The sequence below is a fragment of the Sphaerodactylus townsendi genome, linkage group LG01 (genome assembly GCF_021028975.2).
Source record: "Sphaerodactylus townsendi isolate TG3544 linkage group LG01, MPM_Stown_v2.3, whole genome shotgun sequence".
Lineage (NCBI taxonomy): Eukaryota > Metazoa > Chordata > Lepidosauria > Squamata > Sphaerodactylidae > Sphaerodactylus > Sphaerodactylus townsendi.
Genome location: NC_059425.1, coordinates 16,479,090 through 16,502,989, shown reverse-complemented (window position 1 = coordinate 16,502,989; position 23,900 = coordinate 16,479,090). Strand labels below are relative to the sequence as shown.

General features: G+C 49.5%; 1 protein-coding gene across 1 annotated transcript in view; it reads left to right on the top strand.

The window, feature by feature from the left end:
* The window catches only part of CADM3 (cell adhesion molecule 3), a 183,017-nt gene that overhangs the window by 145,658 nt on the left and 13,459 nt on the right, over nucleotides 1–23,900 (top strand). The window contains exon 2 of the mRNA XM_048511833.1: nucleotides 23,260–23,400. Within this exon, the coding sequence (XP_048367790.1) occupies nucleotides 23,260–23,400 (141 nt within the window). The remainder of the gene's footprint in view (nucleotides 1–23,259; nucleotides 23,401–23,900) is intronic.

Sequence of the window (23,900 nt, the reverse complement as noted above, 5' to 3'; positions counted from 1 at the left end):
CCTTTTGTGTGCATTTTCCCTCCCCGTTGCTTGCAGTGTCTCCTGAGATTTATTAAAGCATCCGCACAAAACCACCTTGAGGCCTTTTTTAAGGGGAAATGCTTTTTTAAAAAAAAAATGCACGCAGGAACAATCCGACAGGTTTAAAAAAAAACAAAAAACCTCGGGACATCCGTGCAACTAGCTAGCAACAATTCAGCTGTGAAGAAACCCCAGTCGGGAAATGGATCTTCCATATGCAGGAGTTGCATCAGAGTTTTATTGATTGATTCAATTTCTAGAGCGCTCTCCTCCGTCACGACAAGCTCAGAGCGGTTTACAATGTCCATTTCATAATAAAAATCAACGTGATAACAGTTCCTGGCACTCTAAAATAAACCCAGCCAAGGACGGGACCATTAAATGAAAACAGTAATGCACATGCCACCTTAATTAAACAATGGGAAGGGGACCAGAAAAGGAAGGGGAAGGGAAATGCGGAGGTCGTAACCTCCTTGGAACCATCCCAGACACAGGCCAGATTCTAAATTCCTGCAGAGACATGTCTGCTGAAATGAGATTGTGGTATTCAAAAGATGAGCTTCCTAATTTGAGAGGCCAGCTAGGTGTCAGTTTTCCTGTCAAGTCACAACTGACTTATGGTGAGCCCCGTAGGTTTTTCGACGCAAGAGATGTTCAGAGATCGTTTGCGAGACTCTAACAATCACCAGAGCAACGTCAGCCTTCCTCGGGAACTGTCCCTGGTCCTTAACCAACCTTTCCCAGTCTCGATCTTTGAGTCAATAAACAGGCTCTGGATAGTTGATCGGTAGTGTTTATTGGAAAGGTAACGAAGGACCCAGCTTGCAAGAAGCCAGTTCTACCTCACCTGGCTTTCGTGACCCTCTTTATCCAGAAACAGTCTCCCCTCCCATTTTTCCAAGGACTGTGAGAGTTACATCTGAGCCTAAACCACCCCAAGGTCAGCGACAGATAGAGGTAAAGCCACCTGGCCTCCTGCCCCCACAGAACAACGGAAACATTCCAGTTCCCATGGGAGTAGTATAGTTCAGGGACAAGCATAGTTATCTACCAAGTGCGTGAAATCATGAAAGGAAGATCAAGAAAAGAATGTCCCACTAACACTATGGGTACACTGAACAGGCAGAGTGCCTATATCTAGTTACCTTGACAGGGGTGCATTTCAACCATCTAGATACAATCCCCATCTACGGCAGGGGTGTCCAACCCCAGCGCTTCAGATGTTCATGGACTACAATTCCCATCAGCCCCTGCCAATTGGCAATGCCAGCAGGTGCTGATGGGAACTGTAGTCCGTGGACATCTGAAGCATCAGAATTGGACACCCCTGAGCTACAGTTTAGAACTTCAATCAATTAGGTTCCATCCCTGACACCCGGCAGCCTACAATCTCATACTGACCATGTCTCACAGTGTGTTTTGGAGGCTCTCTGGCTGAATCTAGAGGGCATCTGGAGATGTGGGTTGTGTGCCCGCCTTCCCTCTCTGCTTTTATTGTCTTACCATGTTAGCCTCTGCTCAACTGCCCAAAGAGCGATGCGTATCCACCGCAGCTCGCAGCCCGAGGGGCGGCTGCGTTTATTTCCAGCCCTCAGGGATACCATTTGGAATATCTCCAAGGCTCTCTTTGCTTGGATTCCTTGTCAGGGGCAGCTGTTATCTCTTACAAGCAGGTCCTGGCGGCCGTCGCCTCAGGCGGCTTTTCACTTCAGGCCTCGTCGGCATCTTAAGCCAAACGCTTTGTGATCCATTTCTCAGTTCCTTTGGCATTTTCCGTGCCCTCTGAATACCTCCAGCACCCTGGAGAGAGGCTGCTTCCAAACCCATCCCTCCCCTTCCTCCCCCCTCCCCCGCATGAGATTTCTGTGGACTGTTTCAATGGGGAGAGACAAAACCTGGCTGGGATTGTTGCCCAACCAACCTGGCAGTCAGCCCTGGTTTACGAAAAGCTGGTGCGGGGGAAGGAGAGACTGGTGGAGGTGAACACATGAAGTGGCCTTATACTGAATCAGATCTTCAGTCCATCTGGGTCAGTACTGTCGACTTAGGCTGGCAGTCGCTGTCCGGGGTCTCATCATCTATGACCTCAACTGGAGGTGCCAGGGATCGAACCTTCGACCTTCTGCACGCCAAGTAGAAGTTCTTCTGCTGAGAGCCAGCATGGTGTGTAGAGGTTAAGAGCAGGTGGATTCTCATCAGGAGAACCGGTTTTGGTTCCCCACTCCTCCACCTGAGTGGCAGAGGCTGATCTGGTGAACCAGATGGGTTTCCGTACTCCTACATCCCTGCTGGGTGACCTTGGGGTAGTCACAGTTCTCTGCGGACTTTCTCAGCCCCACCTACCTCACAAGGTGTCTGTTGTGGGGAGAGGAAGGGAAAGGAGCTTGTAGGTCACCTTGAGTCTCCTTACAGGAGAGAAAGGTGGGGTATAAATCCAAACTCCTCCTCCTCCTCCTCCTCCTCTTCTTCTTCTTCTCCTCCTTCTCCTTCTCCTTCTCCTCCTCCTCCTCCTCCTCCTTCTCCTTCTTCTTCTTCTACAGTTATTACAGTCTGTCTCATCTACGCACACTGGCATCGGCAGTCCAGGTTTGAAGGCCCGCATCCCCAACGACCTGATATTTTTTTAGCTGGGACCTCAAACCTTCTTCATGCAAAGCAGATGCCCAATCAATGAGCCATGGCTTCCCCTGCCTCTGTTGCCGCTTCTGCTGAGACATCAGAGGAACAGTAGCAGTGCGATCCATACGCATCCAACCACCGCTTTTTTAAAAAAAAGCCAAACAGAAGGAATTGTGCTAGGAAGGCTTCCAAACTTCTTGGCTGGACTTTGTCAATGGCTTTTCAAGTTCCAAATGACATTGTTTCGTTTCCAAAGGGGAAGCCACGAAATCGGGACCCTCTGTCATTTTGCACCAGTTCTTCGTGCCGAGCGCTGCGCGTACACAGATCGTCACAGACCTCGTTTCTGGCTGTTGCTTTGTATTCCCACGTCTACGTTATTCATGTTTACACGGGCATTAATCTTCGCCAGTCATGCATACAGTGGCAATAATAATAATAATGATTTGATGTAATATGCCGCCACTCCCCTTCCAGGCTCGGGGTGGCTTACTACATATATATATTTAGACATCATTTAGGCATCAATAAAACATTTAGACATCAATAAAACATACTGCTAGATCCAAGCCGCGGTGAACTATCAATCCATACGGTTTGACAAACAATAACACCTGTAACGCCACAATTTCGCGGGGGCCCGAATAACTCATCGAACCATAGAATCATAGAGTTGGAAGAGGCCCCAAGGGCTATCCAGTCCATCCCCCTACTATGCAGGAACACCAAGTCAAAGCACTCCTGACAGATGGCCACCCAGCCTCTGTTTAGAAACCTCCAAAGTGGGAGACTCCACCACCCTTGAAGGCAGCATATTCCGCCATCGAACAGGGGATGCTGGCAGGGGATGACGGGAACTGTAGTCCATAACATCTGGAGGGCCGTGAATTTGACACCTGTGGACTGCAGGGATCAGTTCCCCGGGATGTTTTGGAGTCTGGACTCGATGGCTTTGCATCCCACTGTGATCTCTGTGAGCCACTGTGATGTAGTGGTTAAGAGCAGGTGGGCTCTAATCCAGAGAACTGCATTTGATTCCCTGCTCCTGCACATGAGCAGCAGACTCTTATCTGGTGAACTGGATTTGTTTCCCAACTCCTCCACGTGAAGCCTGCTGGGTGACTTTGGGCCATTCGGAGTTCTCTCTGAACTCTCTCAGCTGTGTCTACCTCACAAGGGGGCTTTCCCCACTGACAGAGTTGTACTGGTTTCTACCTAGGTTCGCCTCAGTGAATCCCCACTGCCACCGAGCTCAACATTGTTTTGTCTCAGTTCCCCCCCCTCTCAGAACTGTGACATCCTTGTTGCAGTTATGAACTACACTTTTCTGCCAGAACAAGGTCGATACCGCTTCGAAGCTTCGAAGTGGGGAAGCATCGAAACGACACCTCATCCGTTCAACCAATCACGAGCCGCTTTTGTGGCTTTTGTGGCATGTGCAGAACGGGAGAGTCGTGGCGGGCAGAAAGTGCATGTAACTGTAAACTGTAAAAACTGTAAAAAAAAAAAAAAGAACGCTCCCGTTTCCCGCTGTAACACAAGTGCCAATCATGATCGAGGAGCGAAACAGGCACCAAGATGATCCCGCCCACTTAGCTCGGTTCCAGGACTCTAACTCAGTTGCTGTGGGGACAGCCTGAAATCGCCCTCCTCTGAAGGGAACCAAGTCGACCTTAGCTCCCTTCTGTAGTGGGGAAAGCCCCAAGGTGTCTGTTGTGGGGAGAGGAAAGAAAAGGAGATTGTAAGCCCCTTTGAGTCTCCTTACAGGACAGAAAGGTGGGGTATAAATCTAAACTCCTCGTCTTTGTTTTAGTAGAGAAAAAGCGGGGTGTAAAAAACAACTCTTCTTCTTCTTGAAGTCCATCATCCCAAGGAGGCATTTTCTACATCATCTGGATATGAGATGTAATTCCAAGGGATCTCCAACTACCATGTGGAGGTTGTTAACTCAACCAAAGATTCATCTAATGTGGTCAGAAATATTCTTAGTGGCAACATGAGAGGACAACTTCATGTTTGTTTTCCTACAGTACACACACATACATTTTCAACAGACATCCATATTCTTGTCTGGAGCTGAGGTTGTGATAAGTCAGGGGCCGCTTCTCCTGCTAACGTTCCTTCCAAAAATCCATCCCAGACGGAAAAACCCTCCGCCCCTCTGCCTCCTTTTGTCGAGATGCCAAGGGTCCGTTTTGTTTCAGCTTTCCACAGCTGCTGGACCGCTTTTATTTATTGATCTGTGCTTGGTTGCTTGAGATCGCCGTAGTAAAGAATAACAGCAATCCAAAGAGCGTTTTCTGTGGTTTCAGACCATCAACCGGTTGGCTATTCTTAACTGCCTTTTCGTTAAGGAAAAAGAGAGAAGCGATCGTCATTATTTCTCTCTATTTTCACATTTGATGTATCTTTCCTTTCTTTTCTCACCGCTTCCTTCACCCCCTCTGGGGTATTTTCTTCTGCCTCCCCCCACCACACACGATGACCCCCAGTCCTATCGATTTCCTCCTCCCTTGTTTCATTGATCACCTCCATCCTCCCTTCATACACACTTCCTCTTTTTTTCCTTTGCTCAGTCTTCTTCTGTGCCTTTCCTTCCCTCCTACCATTATTATAAATCCGTACCCCAGTCCTCTCCTATCTGTAGGATGTTTGAAGCCCGCTTCCCCCTTTCCCTTTCGAAGCATCATTTGAATTTTTATTTCCATTTTTGCTGCATTTTTGTTTAATGAGGCTAATGCAGTGCTCACTCCCCAATTTTTACTTGTGATCCGCGCAGTGGAACAAAGTATGAATACAATGTCTAGGGCAGTGGTGGGATCCAAGTAACAGGTTCCCATGGTGGTGGGATTCAAACAGTGTAGCGCCAATGGGGATGGGTGGGGCATGACGGGGGCGTGGACGGGCATTCCGGGGGTGGGGCATTCCTGGGCGGGGCTGTGGCAAGGACGCAGCCGCTGCGCCGGTCCTTGGGCGGGAAACGAATGCACGCAGGCGCAGGCTGCCATGCACGCCGGTGCACCTCCTGCTAGACTGCTTCAAGTTCTGCGCGCTACTGCTGAGAGGAGGGGCGTAACTAAGGCAAAAATCACGTGGCAAAATCACCAATTAGTAATCCCCTCTCGGCACACACAAATAATTAGTAACCTACTCTCGGGAACCTGTGAGAACCTGCTGGATCCCACCTCTGGTCTAGGGTCTCCTGTCTTAAAGCCCCCATCTCCCCAATTTTACTCGCTCAACTTGGTTTAAGCAAAGCAGCCGTATTTGAGAGGGAAATACAGGAGCTACTCCCCAACCCACAACACTCTCTTTTCTTCTTCCAAACCAAAGGTTCAGCATCCTACACATCAATTTTGTAAAATTAGATATTACATTACTTATTAGATATCCTGTCCTAATAGTTGCGTTGGCTTACACCATGTATTCCACTCAGAGTCTCAGTAAGAAAGAAGGACTATCGAGTAAAATGAAAATAATCAAATCGGCAGATTTGTGCATGATCCAATGCCAAAGATTTAGTTCAGACATTCTTTTCTGCAAACCAAAATTTAGAAGAAACGGAACCGACCGTCCCACAGTCACCCTATTGGTGCAGATTGGGCAGCCGCCCAGCAGGGGGAGCTCTTCCAGGAAGCTCAGTTCCACTCAGTGGTAGGGAACTCCCACCCTGTGGTAGGGAACTATCAAAGGGGCTATGGAATGAAGAAGATGAAGAAGATGTCCTTCCTTGGGCCCTGCTGCTGCTCGGTGGAGTAGCGGAAGCAAGATTCAGCAAACGAATTGCCATTGTGCGGACTCTGCGATATCACTTCCTCAGAAAATCCAGAATTGGTGTCATAACATTAGGGCGGCGCTCTAGGATTGACCCAAAACTCTGTGGTAAAAACCAAAGACTGGGGTGCTGTGTGGTTTCCTCTCCTGACATTTTGCCTGCATCTGTGGCTGGCATCTTCAGAGGATCTGACAGTATGAAAGCAAGTGGAGTATATATATTTCTTGGGAGTATCCAGGGTGGGGAAAGAAGCATTGTCTGTTAACAAGTAAAGGGTGCAGTTAGCAAGCCAGATTTACATGTGTTGAATGGGATCCATCCATTAGCATGTGAGTAACAATGAACATAGCAAGGTCAATAGGTGAGGTCATCTGAATAGAAGTAGCCTGGCCTTTGTTCCCTTTGATTGTTTGCTGTCTATAGTCATCCTGTGTTTGTGTGGAGCTGATTAGTGGAGCTGACCCCAGTGATTCCAGCCGCGAAAGCCTTCGACAATACAAAAAACCAAAGAGTTTTGGGTGAATCCCAGAGCATCACTCTGGTGCTGCGATGTCAGTTCCAGGTTTGTGTCAGAAGTGACATCATGGCATTGGTGTACTGCCAATCCTGAGGATCGCTGTTGCCTCCAACTAAAAGACCACAGGTTAAATAAGATCTTTCCCTGCCTGTCCAGCTGCTGCCAGTCAGAGAAGGCAATGCTGGCTTAGAAGGCCAGACTCTGTATGGCAACACTGTGTTGCGTGCTTGCCCTCTCCCCCTACCAAACTATGCCTTGGAAGCCACCTGTGTCTCCCCACCGTCTCCAGCCTGAGAGCCAGTGTCTCTCTTCACCTTCAAGAGGATGCCGTCTCTCCCTCTCCCCACTTCCCTCTACCGAGGAGGGGAGGGAAGCAGCGCTTTATTGTCTTTATTAGGAAAAATACTGGAGCTTGTCAAGAATGGCGGCGGCGGCGGCAGGCGAGGGAGTGCAGCTAGCCGTGAGTGCGTTCAATAAGGAGTTGCTCATTACGTGGCGTCTTGCCGCACAGCCTGCTGCGCACCGCATGCCGAGGGCGCGGTTTTAATTGGCAGGTGGCGGGGCTTTCTGCCGGGCTAGCTAGTGAGAGACAAACAGCAGGCTGGTATCTTGCTCTGCATAAGAGCATCAGCTCAGAGCCAGGGAGCCAGGTTCGAATCATGCACACTTGTTTTCTGGCCAGTTTTTTCGAAGGAGGTTAAAGGCTGGACTGGAGCCTAGAACTGAACTTCTGATTCTAGGGGCGATTCCGCACACGAGTAAAATAGGTTCGACCCAGTTCCCTAAGAAGGGTAGTAACCTAGGTCGAAGCCATTGTTGTTCCCCAATGCAACCAGCTTGATCCCAGCTCGGAGGGCAGAATCATCCTGTGCCTCTTCGCTGCTCCGTTCCGATTGGCTACTGTTCTACGGCCATGTTCCATCTATCCCCACACACGTTATAAAAAACACTGCCACAGGAATGGAGGGACGAAGGTGGCGTTTTTTGATTGGCCAGCTGTACACATGCCCAAAACACTCAGCTGTGATTGGCTGAATGGGGGACTCCTGGCACCAGAGATTCCGCACTTTACTGGAATCGAGCTGAGTTCAAGCGTGGTTCCCTGAAAAAGTAGTAGTTCCTAACTGGAGTCGGAAATTTGACCGTTACACGGGGCGAAGCTGGTACAAAACCACGTCGATCCCAGTGGTTATGCGGAGCACTTAGGTCGAACGCAGCTTGAACTTAGGTCGATAACCCAAGTGCAGAATCGACCTAGAGGTTAGGCCTAAAGCAGATGATGACAGGTCAACAGGAGTGACTCTGAGCACACACAGACAGCCTTGGAGGGGCAGCATGGTGTAGTGGTTAAAAGCGGCTGACTGTAATCTGGAGAACTGTGTTTGATTTCCCGCTCCTCCACATGAAGCCTTTTGGGTGAACGTGTCACGGTTCTCTCTGAGCTCTCTCAGCCCCACCTGCCCCACAAGGTGTCTGTTATGGGGAGGGGAAGGGAAGGAGTAAGCCGCTTTGAAACACCGTATAGTTGAGAAAAGTGGAGTATAAAAATCAACTCTTCTTCTTTTTCCAGAAACCAAGTACAGACTGCTCTTTTGAAATCTGGGTGCAGGGGCATCCAGAAATGGGCAGTGCCCGTTGGTCCAGCTGGCTTCTAAATTCCAGACAGATTTTCCCCCCACATGTTCATTATTGAGCATACTTGAGGGATGAAAGCAGTGGTGGAATTCAAATAATTTAACAACTGGTTCCAGCGGCGGGATTCAAATATTTAACAACTGTTTGTTTACAAGAACCATTTTAACAACCGGTTCTGCCGAAGTGGTGCGAACCTGCTGAATCCCACCACTGGATGAAAGTATAAATATTGTTGAAGGCTTTCTTGGCCGGAATCATGAGGGTGTTGTGGGTTTTCCAGGCATAGCTAGGGAAAAATGGAGCCCGGTGCAAAATCTTTTTATCTTAGTGCTTGTAGAATAGTTGAAAACCAGGGAGAAATATTTAATGGGGGATTTTATCCTAGTGCTTGTAGAATAGTTGAAAACCAGGGAGAAATATTAAATGGGGGTTTACAACCTTGAAAAATAAAAAGTGAGAAAGAAAATGCCACCTATTATTCTGTGCCTCTCACCAGGAGGTCAGTGTGCCAGAATTCCCTGGCTTTTGCCAATGAGGTGGCCAGTGGGGGTCTTTGAGGGTGTGCCCTGGGACTGAAAGGACATTGGGGGAGGAAAGTGTGCAACAGGAGACTTGGGGGCAGTGAAGGAGTGAAAAGAGCAGGGTTCAGAAGAAGAGGAAGAGTTTGGATTTATACCCTACCTTTCTCTCCTGCAAGGAGACTCAAGGTGGCTTACAAGCTCCTTTCCCTTCCTCTCCCCACAACAGAGAGTTCTGAGACAACTGTGAGAGTTCTGAGACAACTGTGACTAGGCCAAGGTCACCCAGCAGGAATGTAGGAGTGCGGAAACACATCTGGTTCACCACATAAGCCTCTGCCACTCAGGTGGAGGAGTGGGGAATCAAACGCGGTTCTCCAGATCAGAATCCGCCTGCTCTCAACCACTAAACCACACTAGCTTTCAGTGAGAAAGTAGCACAGAGGCCCCGTCCGCACATGCAGAATAATGCACTTTCAATCTACTTTCAGTGCACTTTGAAGCTGGATTTTACTGCAGGTACCACACTTGTCCAGATTTATAGGACACAGTATACGGGCTGAAATTGGGAAACCAGATGAGAGGGGAGAAAAACTACCATGGCCACATTCACTGGACTTGCTGAATGAAGAAGAAGAGAAGAGAAGAGTTTGGATTTATATCCCCCCTTTCTCTCCTGCAGGAGACTCAAAGGGGCTGACAATCTCCTTGCCCTTCCCCCCTCACAACAAACACCCTGTGAGGTAGGTGGGGCTGAGAGAGCTTCGAGAAGCTGTGACTAGCCCAAGGTCACCCAGCTGGCATGTGTGGGAGTGTACAAGCTAATCTGAATTCCCCAGATAAGCCTCCACAGCTCAGGTGGCAGAGCGGGGAATCAAACACGGGGAATGGCCCCTATTCTGTGCCCAGAAGGAAAATATTAGACAGCAGAAGTTGGTTCTGAAGACAAAATATTTTCCAACAGGCACAAAGTCTTCCTTAGAGCCCCTTGTGTGGCCTCTCGGTCAGAGACCCTATTTGAGTAGGTCTGGGTGGATTTCCCAGGGCTCAACCAGAAATTGTCAAGCACTTAACAGGCGTCGTGAGTGTTCTTTGTGACACTCAAAAAATGTGTTAATGCGCCCATACCCAGATGTTTATCCCCTTCCCTTGGTAGTTCCCTACTCCAAGATGCAAACCGTACCTTTGCAACTGGGAGGGCAGTAACCTGGCACGGAGGATGAGTCTTTAAACATAGGATGGAAGTCAACCTTCCCGGGAAATTATTGGTCCCAACCTTCCCTGGCATAACTTCCAGCTTGGGATAAATGGGAACTGTTGCTTTTGCAGCCTCATGGTCTAAATCAGCCGGCCAAGAAAGCTACACCTCTCACCAAGGCTGCCGATTCATTTAAGTTCTGGGCATGTATCAGCTGTGGCTACTAGTGGCTACGCTTGTCACAATGAATGCTGCTCAGAGCATTGACGCAAGCGCCCTTGAAACACCGCTCGTTTTACCTTGTAAACAAATGATCGATACCAGAATGTGGTGTGCTCACCTCGGGAGAAAAATGAGCTCCACAAGTTGCATCATTTGGACGGCTGAGCATGCGGTTGTAGGGATAGTTGCCTTGCTAGTTCTGGGTTTAAGAATTGGGAAGATTCCCGCCCCCCAAAACCCCTACCAGATCTGAATTTTGATTGGTATTTTGGAGTTTTGAATGACTTGGTCGTCTTTCCAAAGCACAACTCATGCACTAGAACAGGGGTCTGCAACCTGTGGCTCTCCAGATGTTCATGGACTAGAAGAAGAAGAGTTTGGATTTATATCCCCCCTTTCTCTCCTGCAGGAGACTCAAAGGGGCTTACAATCTCCTTGCCCTTCCCCCCTCACAACAAACACCCTGTGAAGTAGGTGGGGCTGAGAGAGCTCCGAGAAGCTGTGACTAGCCCAAAGTCACCCAGCTGGCGTGTATGGGAGTGTACAGGCTAATCTGAATTCCCCAGACAAGCCTCCACAGCTCAGGCAGCAGAGCGGGGAATCAAACCCGGTTCCTCCAGATTAGATACACGAGCTCTTAACCTCCTGCGCCACTACTACAATTCCCATCAGCCCCTGCCAGCATCGCCAACTGTTTGTTTTCTTTTGCTCTTCATATTGCTGACCCATATGGCACATAGATGGGATCATCCCGTGGTGGGATTCAAATAATTTAACAACTGGTTGTTCACAAGCACCATTTTAACAACCGGTTCTGCCGAAGTGGTGCGAACCGGCTGAATCCCACCACTGGCTGCAGCAGTACATCTCCAGGGTTGATGTGACTGTACATCACCCAAAGTTTTGTGTGTGCTATATTGCTAACGTTTGCCAGCACATGTGCGCTTCGATAAAGTGCCACACGAAAAGATAGTGCACAATCACACTGAGATCGCTCTTTGAGGGAACATTTTATCAATGGGCATCTGTGTCTCAGTCACAAACGGGGAAGGAGGAAGATGTCAATAAAGTAAATTTCTTTAGCCAACTGCGCATGCGCCAATTCCAGAATTAATGTTAGAAATGCTCATTCCTCAGTATTATGGAGTGGCATTACCTGTGTTGTAGATCACAGAACGAGTGATCTATTTGTCCCTTACCTGAGCATGGCTGAGTCCTGTTCCTTTATGGAAGCAAATGACAGAGATTCTCCCACAATGCATCTGGGCTGTGACTCACTTGCCCGCCTTGACCTACTTTTGCAGCAGTTGGTCCCTGGTTCCGTCTTGCCCTTTTTAGACACAAGTCGAGAAGATTGACAGCCCACGAGCACCGGACAGTGGAAGAACCTTCCAAAAGGGACAGTTTTTGTTATGAAGAGGATATAGAGATCAATTCTTTTCCATGGCAACCAGCCAGCAGAGAAAAGAGAAAGAAATTTGACAGCAGAAAGGAGGCCAAGGTTGGGCTTCCTTTGCGGTGGGGAATTTAAAAAATCAGACTTACGGAGGTCAGGGATGGGTCTGAGGCATCTCCTGCCAGGCTTTTTAAAAGATGAGGTTCTCCTAAGCCCGTTTTGTGCACACAAATTAGCATTGATCGGAAGGCTTCGCGTAGATCTCACATCCCTCTCTGTTCTGCATCTTTCCACGCGCCTGTAAGCGATGTACAGATATGGGAAATGGTAGATTTGATTGCAGAAGCTTAGGACACGCCCACAGGAATGTCTGGCCTTGCCTTTTCCTGAGATCAGTTATTTCTCTCGTTTTTATCCTTCCAACAGTCTCATCCCCACAATAAACCTGTAAGGTAAGCGAGGCTGAGAAAGGGTGAGCGACGGGGCCACATTTCTCAGTTGAGATTCATGGATGAGCGGGAAGATTATGGTGACCAGACGTCCCACTTTTGGCGGGACAGTCCTGCCTTAAAACAATTTGTCCCACGTCCCGCGGGTTTTTTTGAATCGTCCCGATTTTTGGAAGGCTGCCGCACACGCGGTCGCAGGAGCGCACTGCCTTCTGGGGCGGGAAACCGTGACAGGGCGGGGAAACAGGGAGCGCCCCAGAAGGCAGTGCGGCAGCCTCCCGTGCACGCGGACGCAGGAGCTCATTGCCTTCTGGGGCGCTCCCGTTTCCTGCCCTGTTACAGGGCGCCCTGACCCGCCCGCCCGCACGCCTGCCCGCCTGGGGCCTGGTTTACAAAGGTGATAATCTGGTCACCTTAGGGAAGATCCAAATGCGGGCCTCCCTCGCAAGGTGTCTGTTCTGGGGGAAGGTTCGGAAAGGAGTTTGTGAGCCGCTTTGAGACTCCTTGCGGTTGAGAAAAGTGGGGCATGAATCCAAACTCCTCGTCTTCTTCCCAAGCAAGCCCTTTTCTCCCAAGGAACTGATCCTTGTAGCAGTGGCATATTGACTGAAAATAGAGCCCAGGGCAAGAACTGAGTTTTCCGCCCCTCTACCCCAGGGCTGAGTTTTCCACCCCTCCCCCCTTCTCACATTCCCGCTGTTACCCCCAAAACTCCTGTGAGCAGTACACAAGCACATTTGGAAATAGGCAAGACACTCCGGGGAGGGATGGCTGAGCCAGGCCAGGCGAGGGAAGGCGTGGGGAGGGGAGGTCAGTTGTGAGCACACTAAAGCCTCCTCTGCCGCACCAAAGCCTGGAAGGTTGTGGCGAGCCGGGGGAGCCCAAAGGGGGCCTCTATGACTGGCGGCAGAGAGGGGACTGCCGGGTGGCGACCCCTCAATGCCTGAGGGGTGTGGGGGTGATTTTCAAAAAAACCCAGCTGATTAAATGGGCACTGCCCAGGGACATTTGCCCCCATATTTATTTATTTTATTTATTTATTATACATGTATACCGCCCTCCCCCGGAGGGCTCAGGGCGGTGAACAACAAGATACACAAATAGAGCACAGAATAAAATCAATACATACAGAAATTAATTAAATAATAATTATGGCTCTATGCACATTGAAACCAAACCCCATTAAAATGCAGCTTCCAAATACCAAGTACAGCAGATGGCAACCTACTATCGAATCCCCTAAAAGAGCGGGGGAGGGGGCGGCAGAATCCCCTGATGTTATGGGGGGTACATCCTCTGGACGGTATGTCCTCTGGACGGTATGTTCCTGCCCTGTAGTTTGGAGACCGGTTGTACTTCCAAATCTCCAGCCACTACCTGGAGACTGGCAACTCTGTGACCCCACTGACCCAAAACGGAAAGATTCTTGTGCTGACTATATCCAAAAATTCTGTCTCGAGAGATTCTAGCTGCTTCGTCAAAAGATTGTCCGCTAAAGCCCCGGACCGGGAAAGAAGCGACAGAGCGCCCACTCCGGGCACATTCCTGGGTCATTGTTCCTTGTCACGTGAAGTGTTTGCGAATCGCTGTTTTGCAGCCAACTGAATGGGCCCATGCGCCGAATCTCAGCAGCAGGCTCAGTTCGGCGATGTGGAGGCCGGGTGGCCAAGACAAAGGACCACTTGTTTGGCAGGGCACCGGGAGGGCGTAAAATGGGGGGGCTGCTGGCCGAGGCTTTGAACTTGAGCGGGAAGCCGTGGGCTATTTTGCTTTGACGGCTTTTTGCACCGGCAGCAAATCAGAGCAGAGGAGGAGAAGGAACTCGGGGTCCCCCATCCTAGGCCAACGAGGCGGGGATGGAATGTGCTTCACAGAGATGCCCACCGAGCAGAGAGACGGTGGAGCCAACAGGCTGGGAAAGGGAGAGAGCTGTGGGTGGTCAAGGATGAAAGGACATTTTTAATGTTTTGCCGGCGCTGATGGCGAAGGGAGCAGAGTTCGGTGGAATTTTTGAGGGTGTTTTTCTGAAAACAGAAGGCTTGCCATCTCCGGCTGGGAAATTCCTGGAGATTTGGGGGGGGGGCTGGGAGGGAGGGGTTTGGGCACTTTAGATGGATCTAATGCCACAGAACCTACCCTCCACCACTCTGTTCAGCAGCTGCTTTCCAGAGCCCCCTGCAAAAGAAGGTGTTTCCTAAGAGAAATCCTGGAGATCTAGTATAGCAGAGTGGTTAGAGCACTTGGCTAGAGTCTGGGAGACCCAGGATTAAACCCCCCACTGGTGGGTGACCCCAGTCATTGCCTCACAACCTAACATAAGAACATAAGAACTAGCCTGCTGGATCAGACCAGAGTCCATCTAGTCCAACACTCTGCTACTCGCAGTGGCCCACCAGGTGCCTTTGGGAGCTCACGTGCAGGATGTGAAAGCAATGGCCTTCTGCTGCTGCTGCTCCTGAGCACCTGGTCTGCTAAGGCATTTGCAATCTGAGATCAAGGAGGATCAAGATTGGTAGCCATCGATCGACTTCTCCTATCTCCTGTAGATCGACTTAACCTATCTCGCAGGGTTGTTGTGAAGGAAAAATGGAGGAGAGAAGGATGCTGAGAGCTGCTCTGGGTATCCCTTTGGAAGAGATATGGGGTATAAATAAATACCCGCATAGGCGTCAAACTCGTGGCCCTCCAGATGTTATGGGCTATAGTTCCCATCACCCCTGCCAGGATCATGCTGGCAGGGGATGATGGGAACTGTAGTCCATAACATCTGGAGGGCCGCGAGTTTGACACCTGTGGAGGAAGGTACCAGGGACCATATTTGAGCTTCTGTGCATGCAAATCAGCTGCTTCCCCACTGAGTGCAGCAAAAGCTGTCTCAACTCACTGGACTGCCTTTTTCCATATGTTCATAGGAGCAGACTACAGACTTCGGACTGCCCTCTGCTGGCTGTGGCCTCACTTAAGAGTGGCGTGCGCATCGTTGCCCAGAGCTCGGAGCCTTTTCCGTGGTGGCTCCCGCTCTGTGACATGGGATCCCTGCTGAGGTGAAGGCTGACCCCCCCCCCTTGGTAGGGTTGCCAACCTTCCAGGTGGTGCCTGGAGATCTCCTGGGATTATAACTGGTCTCCACATGACAGAGATCAGTTCCCCTGGAGAAAATGGCCGCTTTGGAAGGTGGGCTGTATGGCCTTATACCCCACTGAAGTACCTCCCCAAACCCCGCCCTCCTCAGGCTCCACCCCCCTAATCTCCAGGTAGTTCCCAACCTGCACCTGGCAACCCTCACACTCATAGGAGATCTTTGGGGCTTTCCCCACTACAGAAGGGAACTAAGGTCGACTCGGTTCCCTTCAGTGGAGGGCGATTCCAGGCTGTCCCCACAGCAACTGAGTTGGCCCCCTGGAACCGAGCTAAGTGGGCGGGATCATCTTGGTGCCTGTTTCGCTCCTCTATCGTGATTGGCGCTTGTGTTACAGCGGGAAACGGGAGCGTTCTCTTTTTTTTTTTACAGTTTTTACAGTTTACAGTTACATGCACTTTCTGCCCGCCACGACTCTCCCGTTCTGCGCATGCCACAAAAGCGGCTAGTGATTGGTTGAACGGATGAGGTGTCGTTTCGATGCTTCCCCACTTCGAGGCTTTGAAGCGGTATCGATCTTGTTCCGGCAGAAAAGTGTAGTTCATAACTGCGACAAGGATGTCGCAGTTCTGAGGGGGGGGGGGCGGTGGGCTGAGACAAAACAATGTTGAGCTCGCTGGCAGTGGGGATTCACTGAGGCGAACCTAGGTAGAAACCAGTTCAACTCTGTCAATGGGGAAAGCCCCTTTGTTAGGCCTTGGAATTCTGGTTTACTTGTCAGGGCTTCTGTTAGGCTATGAATAGAAGACATTTTTTACTGAGCTGGAAGGGTATAGTGGTTAGAGCGTCTGGGAGACCTGGGTTCAAATCCCCATCCTTCCGTGGAAGCTGACTGGGTGACCATGGGCCAAGTCACGCTCTCTCAGCCAAACCTACCTTGCATGGTTGTTGTTGTGAGGCTAACATGGAGGAGAGAAGGAGCATATAAGCCGCTGTGAGTCTCCACTGGAGAGAACGGTGGGGAATAAATGAAGCCAATGAATATTTGAGGGGCTGTTTTCTTTATTTTGGTTTTAACTGACAGTGTTTTAATTATCGCTGCCAGCGGCCTCGAGCAATGAGGAAAGGTAAGGTAAATAACATAGAACAAAGTAAATGGTTCACCCAACATGATATTCTCCGTTCTAGCTGGCAGAAACTTTGTGGTCTTTCTCAGATCATATATGAATCAGTGAAACTTCCTTATACAGAACACAGTTTGGACCCAGCCTTCTCACCACAATCTACTCTGACGAGCAGCCGCTGGCCAAGGTCTCCAGCACAGCTTTTCTAGCACCTGAGACCCGAAATCCTTTTCCGGTGCCCGTGACTGCACCCGCGGCATGCTATCTTGCGCTCTGCTGCTGAACCGGCCTCTAAGAGTAGAGACGGCCTATAGCAGGCTCCCGGGAATAAAACAACAGGCTGGCATGCCAGAATTTTGAAATGCAGTTATTTTAACTGCCAAAGCTGATTGCCCAAATAAATAAATAAATCGGGCACTTAAGGAGGGTTGCCAACGATTTATTGGAATAAACTTAAGAGCATAGTATTGAAGAGGTTTACCCTATTTTAGACTTTGATGCAATTGTTGGGATAATACAGTACGGCTCCGCAGGGCCTACAACGCAGGGATGTTTTGCCAGGACTGGGTGAGGCATGCAATCTTACCATCTTTAATGTATCGTCGAAGGCTTTCACGGCCGGAATCACTGGGGTGCTGTGTGGTTTCCGGGCTGTATGGCCGTGTTCTAGCAGCATTCTCTCCAGACGTTTCGCCTGCATCTGTGGCTGGCATCTTCAGAGGATCATCTTTACTTTTTCCTCTCTTTTACCATCGTTACTTTTTCCTCTCATCCTCTCTTCCTCACACCTTTTTCCGGCGCTTCTTTCCTTTTCTCTTTGCCTCCTCTGTGACTTTTCCTCCTTTCCCTCCCTCTTTCATTGAATGAACTGAAAGAACGGCAGTTGGATGCACAATTGTTTATATTGGATGAACCCCCGTTGAAAATGTAGGAAATAGAATAATATGGCACCAAACTCTTATATTTTGCATTGAGATATTTGATCCGATTTTGAGCTGATTCATATTATTCGTACGTGCATATCGTCTGATGAATGCTGTATTTTGTTATTTGTGTTGTGAGCCGCCCCCAGCCCAGCCTTTGGGAGGAGAGAAGTTGAATTAGAGGTTGAAGTTAAAGATAATGCATTGTGATCACGATTCCTAGCATGTATTTTTGTTTTCAAAAATCAGCGATTATGTAGCGTGCTATTGGCAACATAATTGTTCGTTCCATTGAATATATAACTCCATGTTCGAATGGTAGGAAAATTGTGACTTTGGTCCAGAGGTGGGATCCAGCAGGTTCTCACCAGTTCCCGAGAGTGGGTTACTAATTATTTGTGTGTGCCGAGAGGGGGTTACTCATTGGGTCTGCTTTTCTGTTAGAAATTCCATTAGGTCCAAAAATCATAAAGTCCTGTTGTTTCCTATGTGGCTGGTTAGCGAAGGTAGAAAACGGGATAATTCTCCCTGTTGGGCTGTTTTAAAAACATGTTTTAGAAATATGGTCAAGTTCCTTGTTTAAGGAAAGTATCCTTCTTTTGATTTCTAGAAACAAAATTAAGTATTTGAAAGTATTCAGTATTTGACAGGCAGTCAATTAGAGGAGAAGTAGTTGTTTCTGTTGGCAGTAGACGATAGGACTTGCTATAATGAGTTTAAATTATGGACAGAAAAATACCAGCTGGAAATTAGAAATTTTACAGTAACAGAGAAATTATTAATGTCCTGCCCCTGGAATGCCCAGCCACGCCCCCATCATGCCCTGCCCAGCCCCATTGGCGCTACCCCACTGTTTGAATCCCCACTGTTGTAACAGACTTCCCTCTGTGATACACCTCTGAAGATGCCAGCCACAGATGCAGGCAAAACATTAGGAACAAGATCCACCAGACCACGGCCACACAGCCCGGAAAACCCACCACAACCAGTTGAATCTGGCCGTGAAAGCAGAGGTGGGATCCAACCAGTTCTCACCACTTCTCTAGAAGTGGTTACTAATTTTTTCTGAGTGCCGAGAAGGGGTTACTAAAGCAACCTCCCTGCCCAATAGGGACTGGAGGTGCGTGTGTGCGGCGGCGCCACTGTTTGAATCCCACCACCATCGGGACCTGTTATTAAAATTTTGGGATCCCAACACTGCGTGGGAGCCTTCGACAATACAGTCAATGGCCACGTACAGTTTCAGGAGGTGCAGAAAGTTCACATTCACACCCACCCTTTACAAGTGTTTTCTAATCCGTTCCCCAGTGAGTGGGAAATTACCGCAGCACCTTTAAATGCACATTTATCAGGCTTCCATGTGGACCGGTGGCTGATTTACCATCTCTTTTCACCTTCTTTGTGCTTTACAACGCAGGTGCGATTGCAGCCCAAGTGAAAATGATGGTGCTGACTTTCCTTTAGAAAGACTAAATCTAGCTTTCCTTTTTTAAAAAAAAATTTGGCAGCCGGCTATCAATTCTGGCTCCCAATACAAGAAAAGGTCTAGTGGTTGACCAAGAAGTGGAAAAAATAAAAATAAAAGCCACCCAGTCTAGTTTCTGCCTTCCCTCCCCTGTGTCCTGGTGGCATGGAGTAACATTGGACAGGGTTTCTGTCTATGCGCGTTATTGTTCTTTCAATGAACATCAAAAGCAAAGTAAATTAAGTAGTGCAAGCAACTGTGTACAGCAGATAGGGTTGATTTGCATCAAGTCTGTAGCTTGCAAATTTCTCTAACGCAAAATCTTTGGGTTTGTGTTTTTTTTAAATTTCGTACCTAGTCCTAGTGGGAGCTGTTTCAGGGTATGTAACACAGATGAGTGGTGAAATGGTGTTCCATATGCATGTGTGTGTGTATGCACGTGTGCACGTAAAGCTAAAGTTCATCCCCTATGCAAACTCTGGGCCATTGCTGACCCTGATGTTTACTGGGCATCCGAGGGCACTGTCGCACATGCTCAGTGGTGGGATCCAAAAATTTTAGTAACAGGTTCCCATGGTGGTGGGATTCAAACAGTAGCGTAGCGCCAATGGGGCTGGGCGGGGCACAACAGGGCCGTGGCCGGGCATTCCAGGGCGGGGCATTGCTGGGCGGGGCTGTGGCAAGGACGCAGCTGCTGCGCCGGTCCTTGGGCGGGAAACGAATGCACGCAGGCGCAGGCTGCCACGCACGCCGGTGCACCTCCTGCTAGACTGCTTCAAGTTCTGCACGCTACTGCTGAGGAGCGGAGGAGGGGTGTAACTAAGGCAAAAATCACGTGGCAAAATCACCAATTAGTAATCCCCTCTTGGCACACACAAATAATTAGTAACCTACTCTCGGGAACCTGTGAGAACCTGCTAGATCCCACCTCTGCACACGCTGAATAATCCACTTTCAATCCAACCCAAAAGGCAGTGCACTCCTGCGGCCGCGTGCGCGGGAGGCTGCCGCACTGCCTTCTGGGGCGCTCCCCTGTTTCCTGCCCTGTGACAGGGAGGGAAAGGGGGAGCGCCCCAGAAGGCAAAATTGGGACAGTTAAAAAACCCCGCGGGACATGGGAAAGATTGGTTTAAGGCGGGACTGTCCCGCCAAAAGCGGGACTGTCCCGCCAAAAGCGGGACATCTGGTCACCTTAATTATTCAGCATGTGTGAAAGCACTTTGGGTTTTCAGGTTTGCCATTGCCTTCCCCGGTCATTGACACTTCACCCCCAGCAAGCTGGGTTTAACCTCAGAAGGATGGAAGGCTGAGTCAGCTTTGAGATGGCTACCTGAAACTGACTTCTGCTGGGATCGAACTCAGGTTGTGAGCGGCGCTTTTACTGCAGTGCTGCAGCATACCACTCTGTACCACAGGACACACACACCCCTCCAATCTCTCTCTCTCACACACACTCCCTGTATATGGAAACCTAGAAGGCTGGGCTAGTACCTTTTCAATGTGTATAATGTGGAAATAGGGTTGTCAGTTCTGGGTTGGAAAATACTTAGAGATTTGGGGGGATGGCCCTTGTGTTTGAAGTAAAATTGGCAGAGATTCCTATCCAGTACAAGAACAAGGAGCAGCAGTGGCGTAGGAGGTTAAGAGCTCGTGTATCTAATCTGGAGGAACCGGGTTTGATTCCCAGCCCTGCCACCTGAGCTGTGGAGGCTTATCTGGGGAATTCAGATTAGCCTGTGCACTCCCACACTCGCCAGCTGGGTGACCTTGGGCTAGTCACAGCTTCTCAGAGCTCTTTCAGCCCCACCTACCTCGCAGGGTGTTTGTGATGAGGGGGGAAGGGCAAGGAGACTTTAAGCCCCTTTGAGTCTCCTGCAGGAGAGATAGGGGGGATATAAATCCAAACTCTTCTTCTTCTTCTTCCAAGGAAAGTGGATAATGGGAGCCTGGGAGGAAATCGATGTTCCTATTTTACCAGGGAATGACTGGGCTTCACAAGTTAAGACTGTCAATATGATTACCAGGAGCAGGGCACAAGAGCAGGCTCTGGTGCAACCATCCAGGCCTAAAACTCCAGGGGTTGCCATGGATACACGTTGCAGCCACCTAGCAGAGGGCTTGAAAATCGAGTCCAGTGTGTGTTTGCTACAGATAGCAATATCCAAGGGGCTCATGCTTGCTTCAGAGTTTCTGGAAGAACAAGGGACAAGATGAGACTCTGCAGCAGTTGTAGCAAAAAGCTGACACTTCTCCTGAAGGGACCGCAGGATAACCTTGCCAATACCTGGTCCTAAAATGAAGACTTTATAGAGTTGCAATTGGCCATGGTGGCGGGGGCTGATGGGAATTGTAGTCCATGAACATCTGGAGAGCCGCAGGTTGCAGACCCATGAAATATGGGGTTTGGGCAGAGGAGGGACCTCAGTAAGGCCTGATGTCATACAGCAACCAGGAGGGAGAGAGGGGGGAGGGGTGACATGGAGGGGGGAGGCGGAGGGGCTGGATCAGCTGAAGTTCAGTTGTAATACTGGGAGATCTCCAAGTGCCACGTTGGCAACCCTATTTGGAAGGGCTTTTAAAAATAATAATAATATGGAAAACAATTTAATTATTAGAGCCCCCGACTGGCAGCCTGAACTAGTATGGCCTGAGATTGACCACCTCAGTGAGAACTTGATCAGCAGCAGTGGCGTATTGGTTAAGAGCAGGTGCGCTCTAATCTGGAGAACCGGGCTTGATTCCCTGCTCTGCCACGAGCTGTGGAGGCTTATCTGGGGAACCAGATTAGCCTGTGCACTTCAATACAACGCCAGCTGGGTGACTTTGGGCTAGTCAGAGGTTATTTGGAACTCTCTCAGCCCCACCCACCTCACAGGGGGGAAAGGAGATTGTAAGCCCCTTTGAGTCTCCTTACAGGAGAGGGGGTGGGTATAAATTCAAACTCTTCTTCTTCTCTTCATCCTTGTGCATGTTCAGTGGAGGAACACGGGAAGGCAATTTCCCCACTAATCTTCTACAGAGATTGATGTCTCTGAGCAGTATGAGGCTATTATGAAGGGTTGCTCTCTTTTCTTCTGTTGTCATATACCAGGTTAGATTTTAAAACAGACAAAACAATCCCAAGAAGAATAGAGGAGGTGGGTTGCCAGCTGTGCACTGGGATATTCCTGGAGATTTGGCAAGCGTAATCTGGGAGGGCATGGTTTGGGGAGGAGAGGGACTTTATTTATTTTATTATTTATTTATTATCATATTTATATACCGCCCCATCCCCTGAGGGCATGGGGCGGTATGTAATTATTAGAGCCCCCTACTGGCTCTAATAATTATATTTTACTCTAATAATTATATTTTACTCCACTTCAGTGGAGTAAAACGCCATAGAGTCTACCTTCAATGGCAGTCATTTTCAGAGTCGTACCGGAAGAAAATGGCTCCCGGAGCAACCTTATTTTTGCACCCCCCCCCTCCGCCCTCGAGCTCCCCCTCTGGGCCTCTGATGTGGGGGAGGCAGCAGCTAGTGCTGGGCTTCCGCCACCTCTGATAGAGGTCGGGGGGTGGCAGCAGCCGGTGTCAGGCCAGGAGCCTGCCATGGGCCCGCCGGGTGCCCTCGGCGGGCCTGCAGCAAGCTCCTAGCCCAGCGCTGGCTTATTCCGGGCCGGCTTCCCCCACCTCCATCAGAGGCTGCATACCTGCCAGAGGGACGTGTCCAGTCTCCTTGACCACGACTTGATCACGTGGGAGGCACGATTTTGCGCCCCCCACGTGATCAAATGGGTGTCGCCCAGGGACATGTGACCCCACATGTCCCTCTGGTAGGAACGCCCCTGGTCATTTCCCCATTGTAATCCTGGGAGATCATCAGCCACCACCTAGAGACCTTCAGAGTGAGCTGGATCTGCAGTTGGACTTGGAATCAGACATAAGGGCTTTCAGCTGCCTTACCCTCCTTCTGATGGCCCCATCCGTTGGCAGCTGACGGAGATGCTCTTGAGATAGACCCAGGCATGAGAAAAAGGAACCTGGCTTCTCCCTGTGCTCTGCCCCTTTCCCTTGGTGAGAGGTGCAAATCCTCTTAACGAATGTGTGCAAATAACTTGAGGGAATCGCAGCCAAAGGACACAGTTGTCCGTGGGTCCATTGGAACCTCCATGTTAGCTACCAGACAACAATAAAAGGGTTAGGGTTAGTCTTGGCCTTTGACACTGCTCGTGGACTTTCCAGGATATCTCGCCAGTCTTTGTGATGCAACCGGGGCGGATTTGGGGAGAGTTGATCCAGGAAACCTCTTCATACTTTCTCTCTTAACTTCCTACAGGGAGCCAGCCCACGACGAAGGATGAAACAGTGGTGGCTGGCAGCAAGGTGATTCTCCGCTGCCAAGTGGAAGACCCTCAAGAGTCTTACCTTCAGTGGTCCAATCCAACCCAGCAGACACTCTACTTTGGAGAGAAACGAGGTAGCTTTTCTGATTCCGGTGTTTGCGGGGGGAGAGGGAGAGAAGGGGCATTCAGCAGAAAAAGAGGCGGATGAGCAGAGCACGTTTGTGTTCCATTCATGATATTTTTAGCTGGATTTCCATTAAAAGAACTCCAGAGAGGTGTACGGTATGAATAAAGCCAACGCAGTCAATCCAAGCATTGTCCTCTAATCAAATAATGTCTTTAAAATAGACCTGGAAATGAAACAAAATGCATTTTAAACACTATGGTGGGTTGGATCCTGTGGATCTGTTCTACTAAGGGCAATGCCTTCCTCTTGCATCAAGGGAAGGCTGTTTGCATGCATTATAGCAGTAGATCCGCAGGATCCAGCAATTTCAAATTCTATTTCCCCAATAAATTTAGAAATGCAGAGCTGGGAGGGACCACGCGGGTCATCTAGTCCAACCCTCTGCACAGTGCAGGAAATTCACACCTACCCTCCCCCCACATCCATATATATGCCACCCAGAGGTGG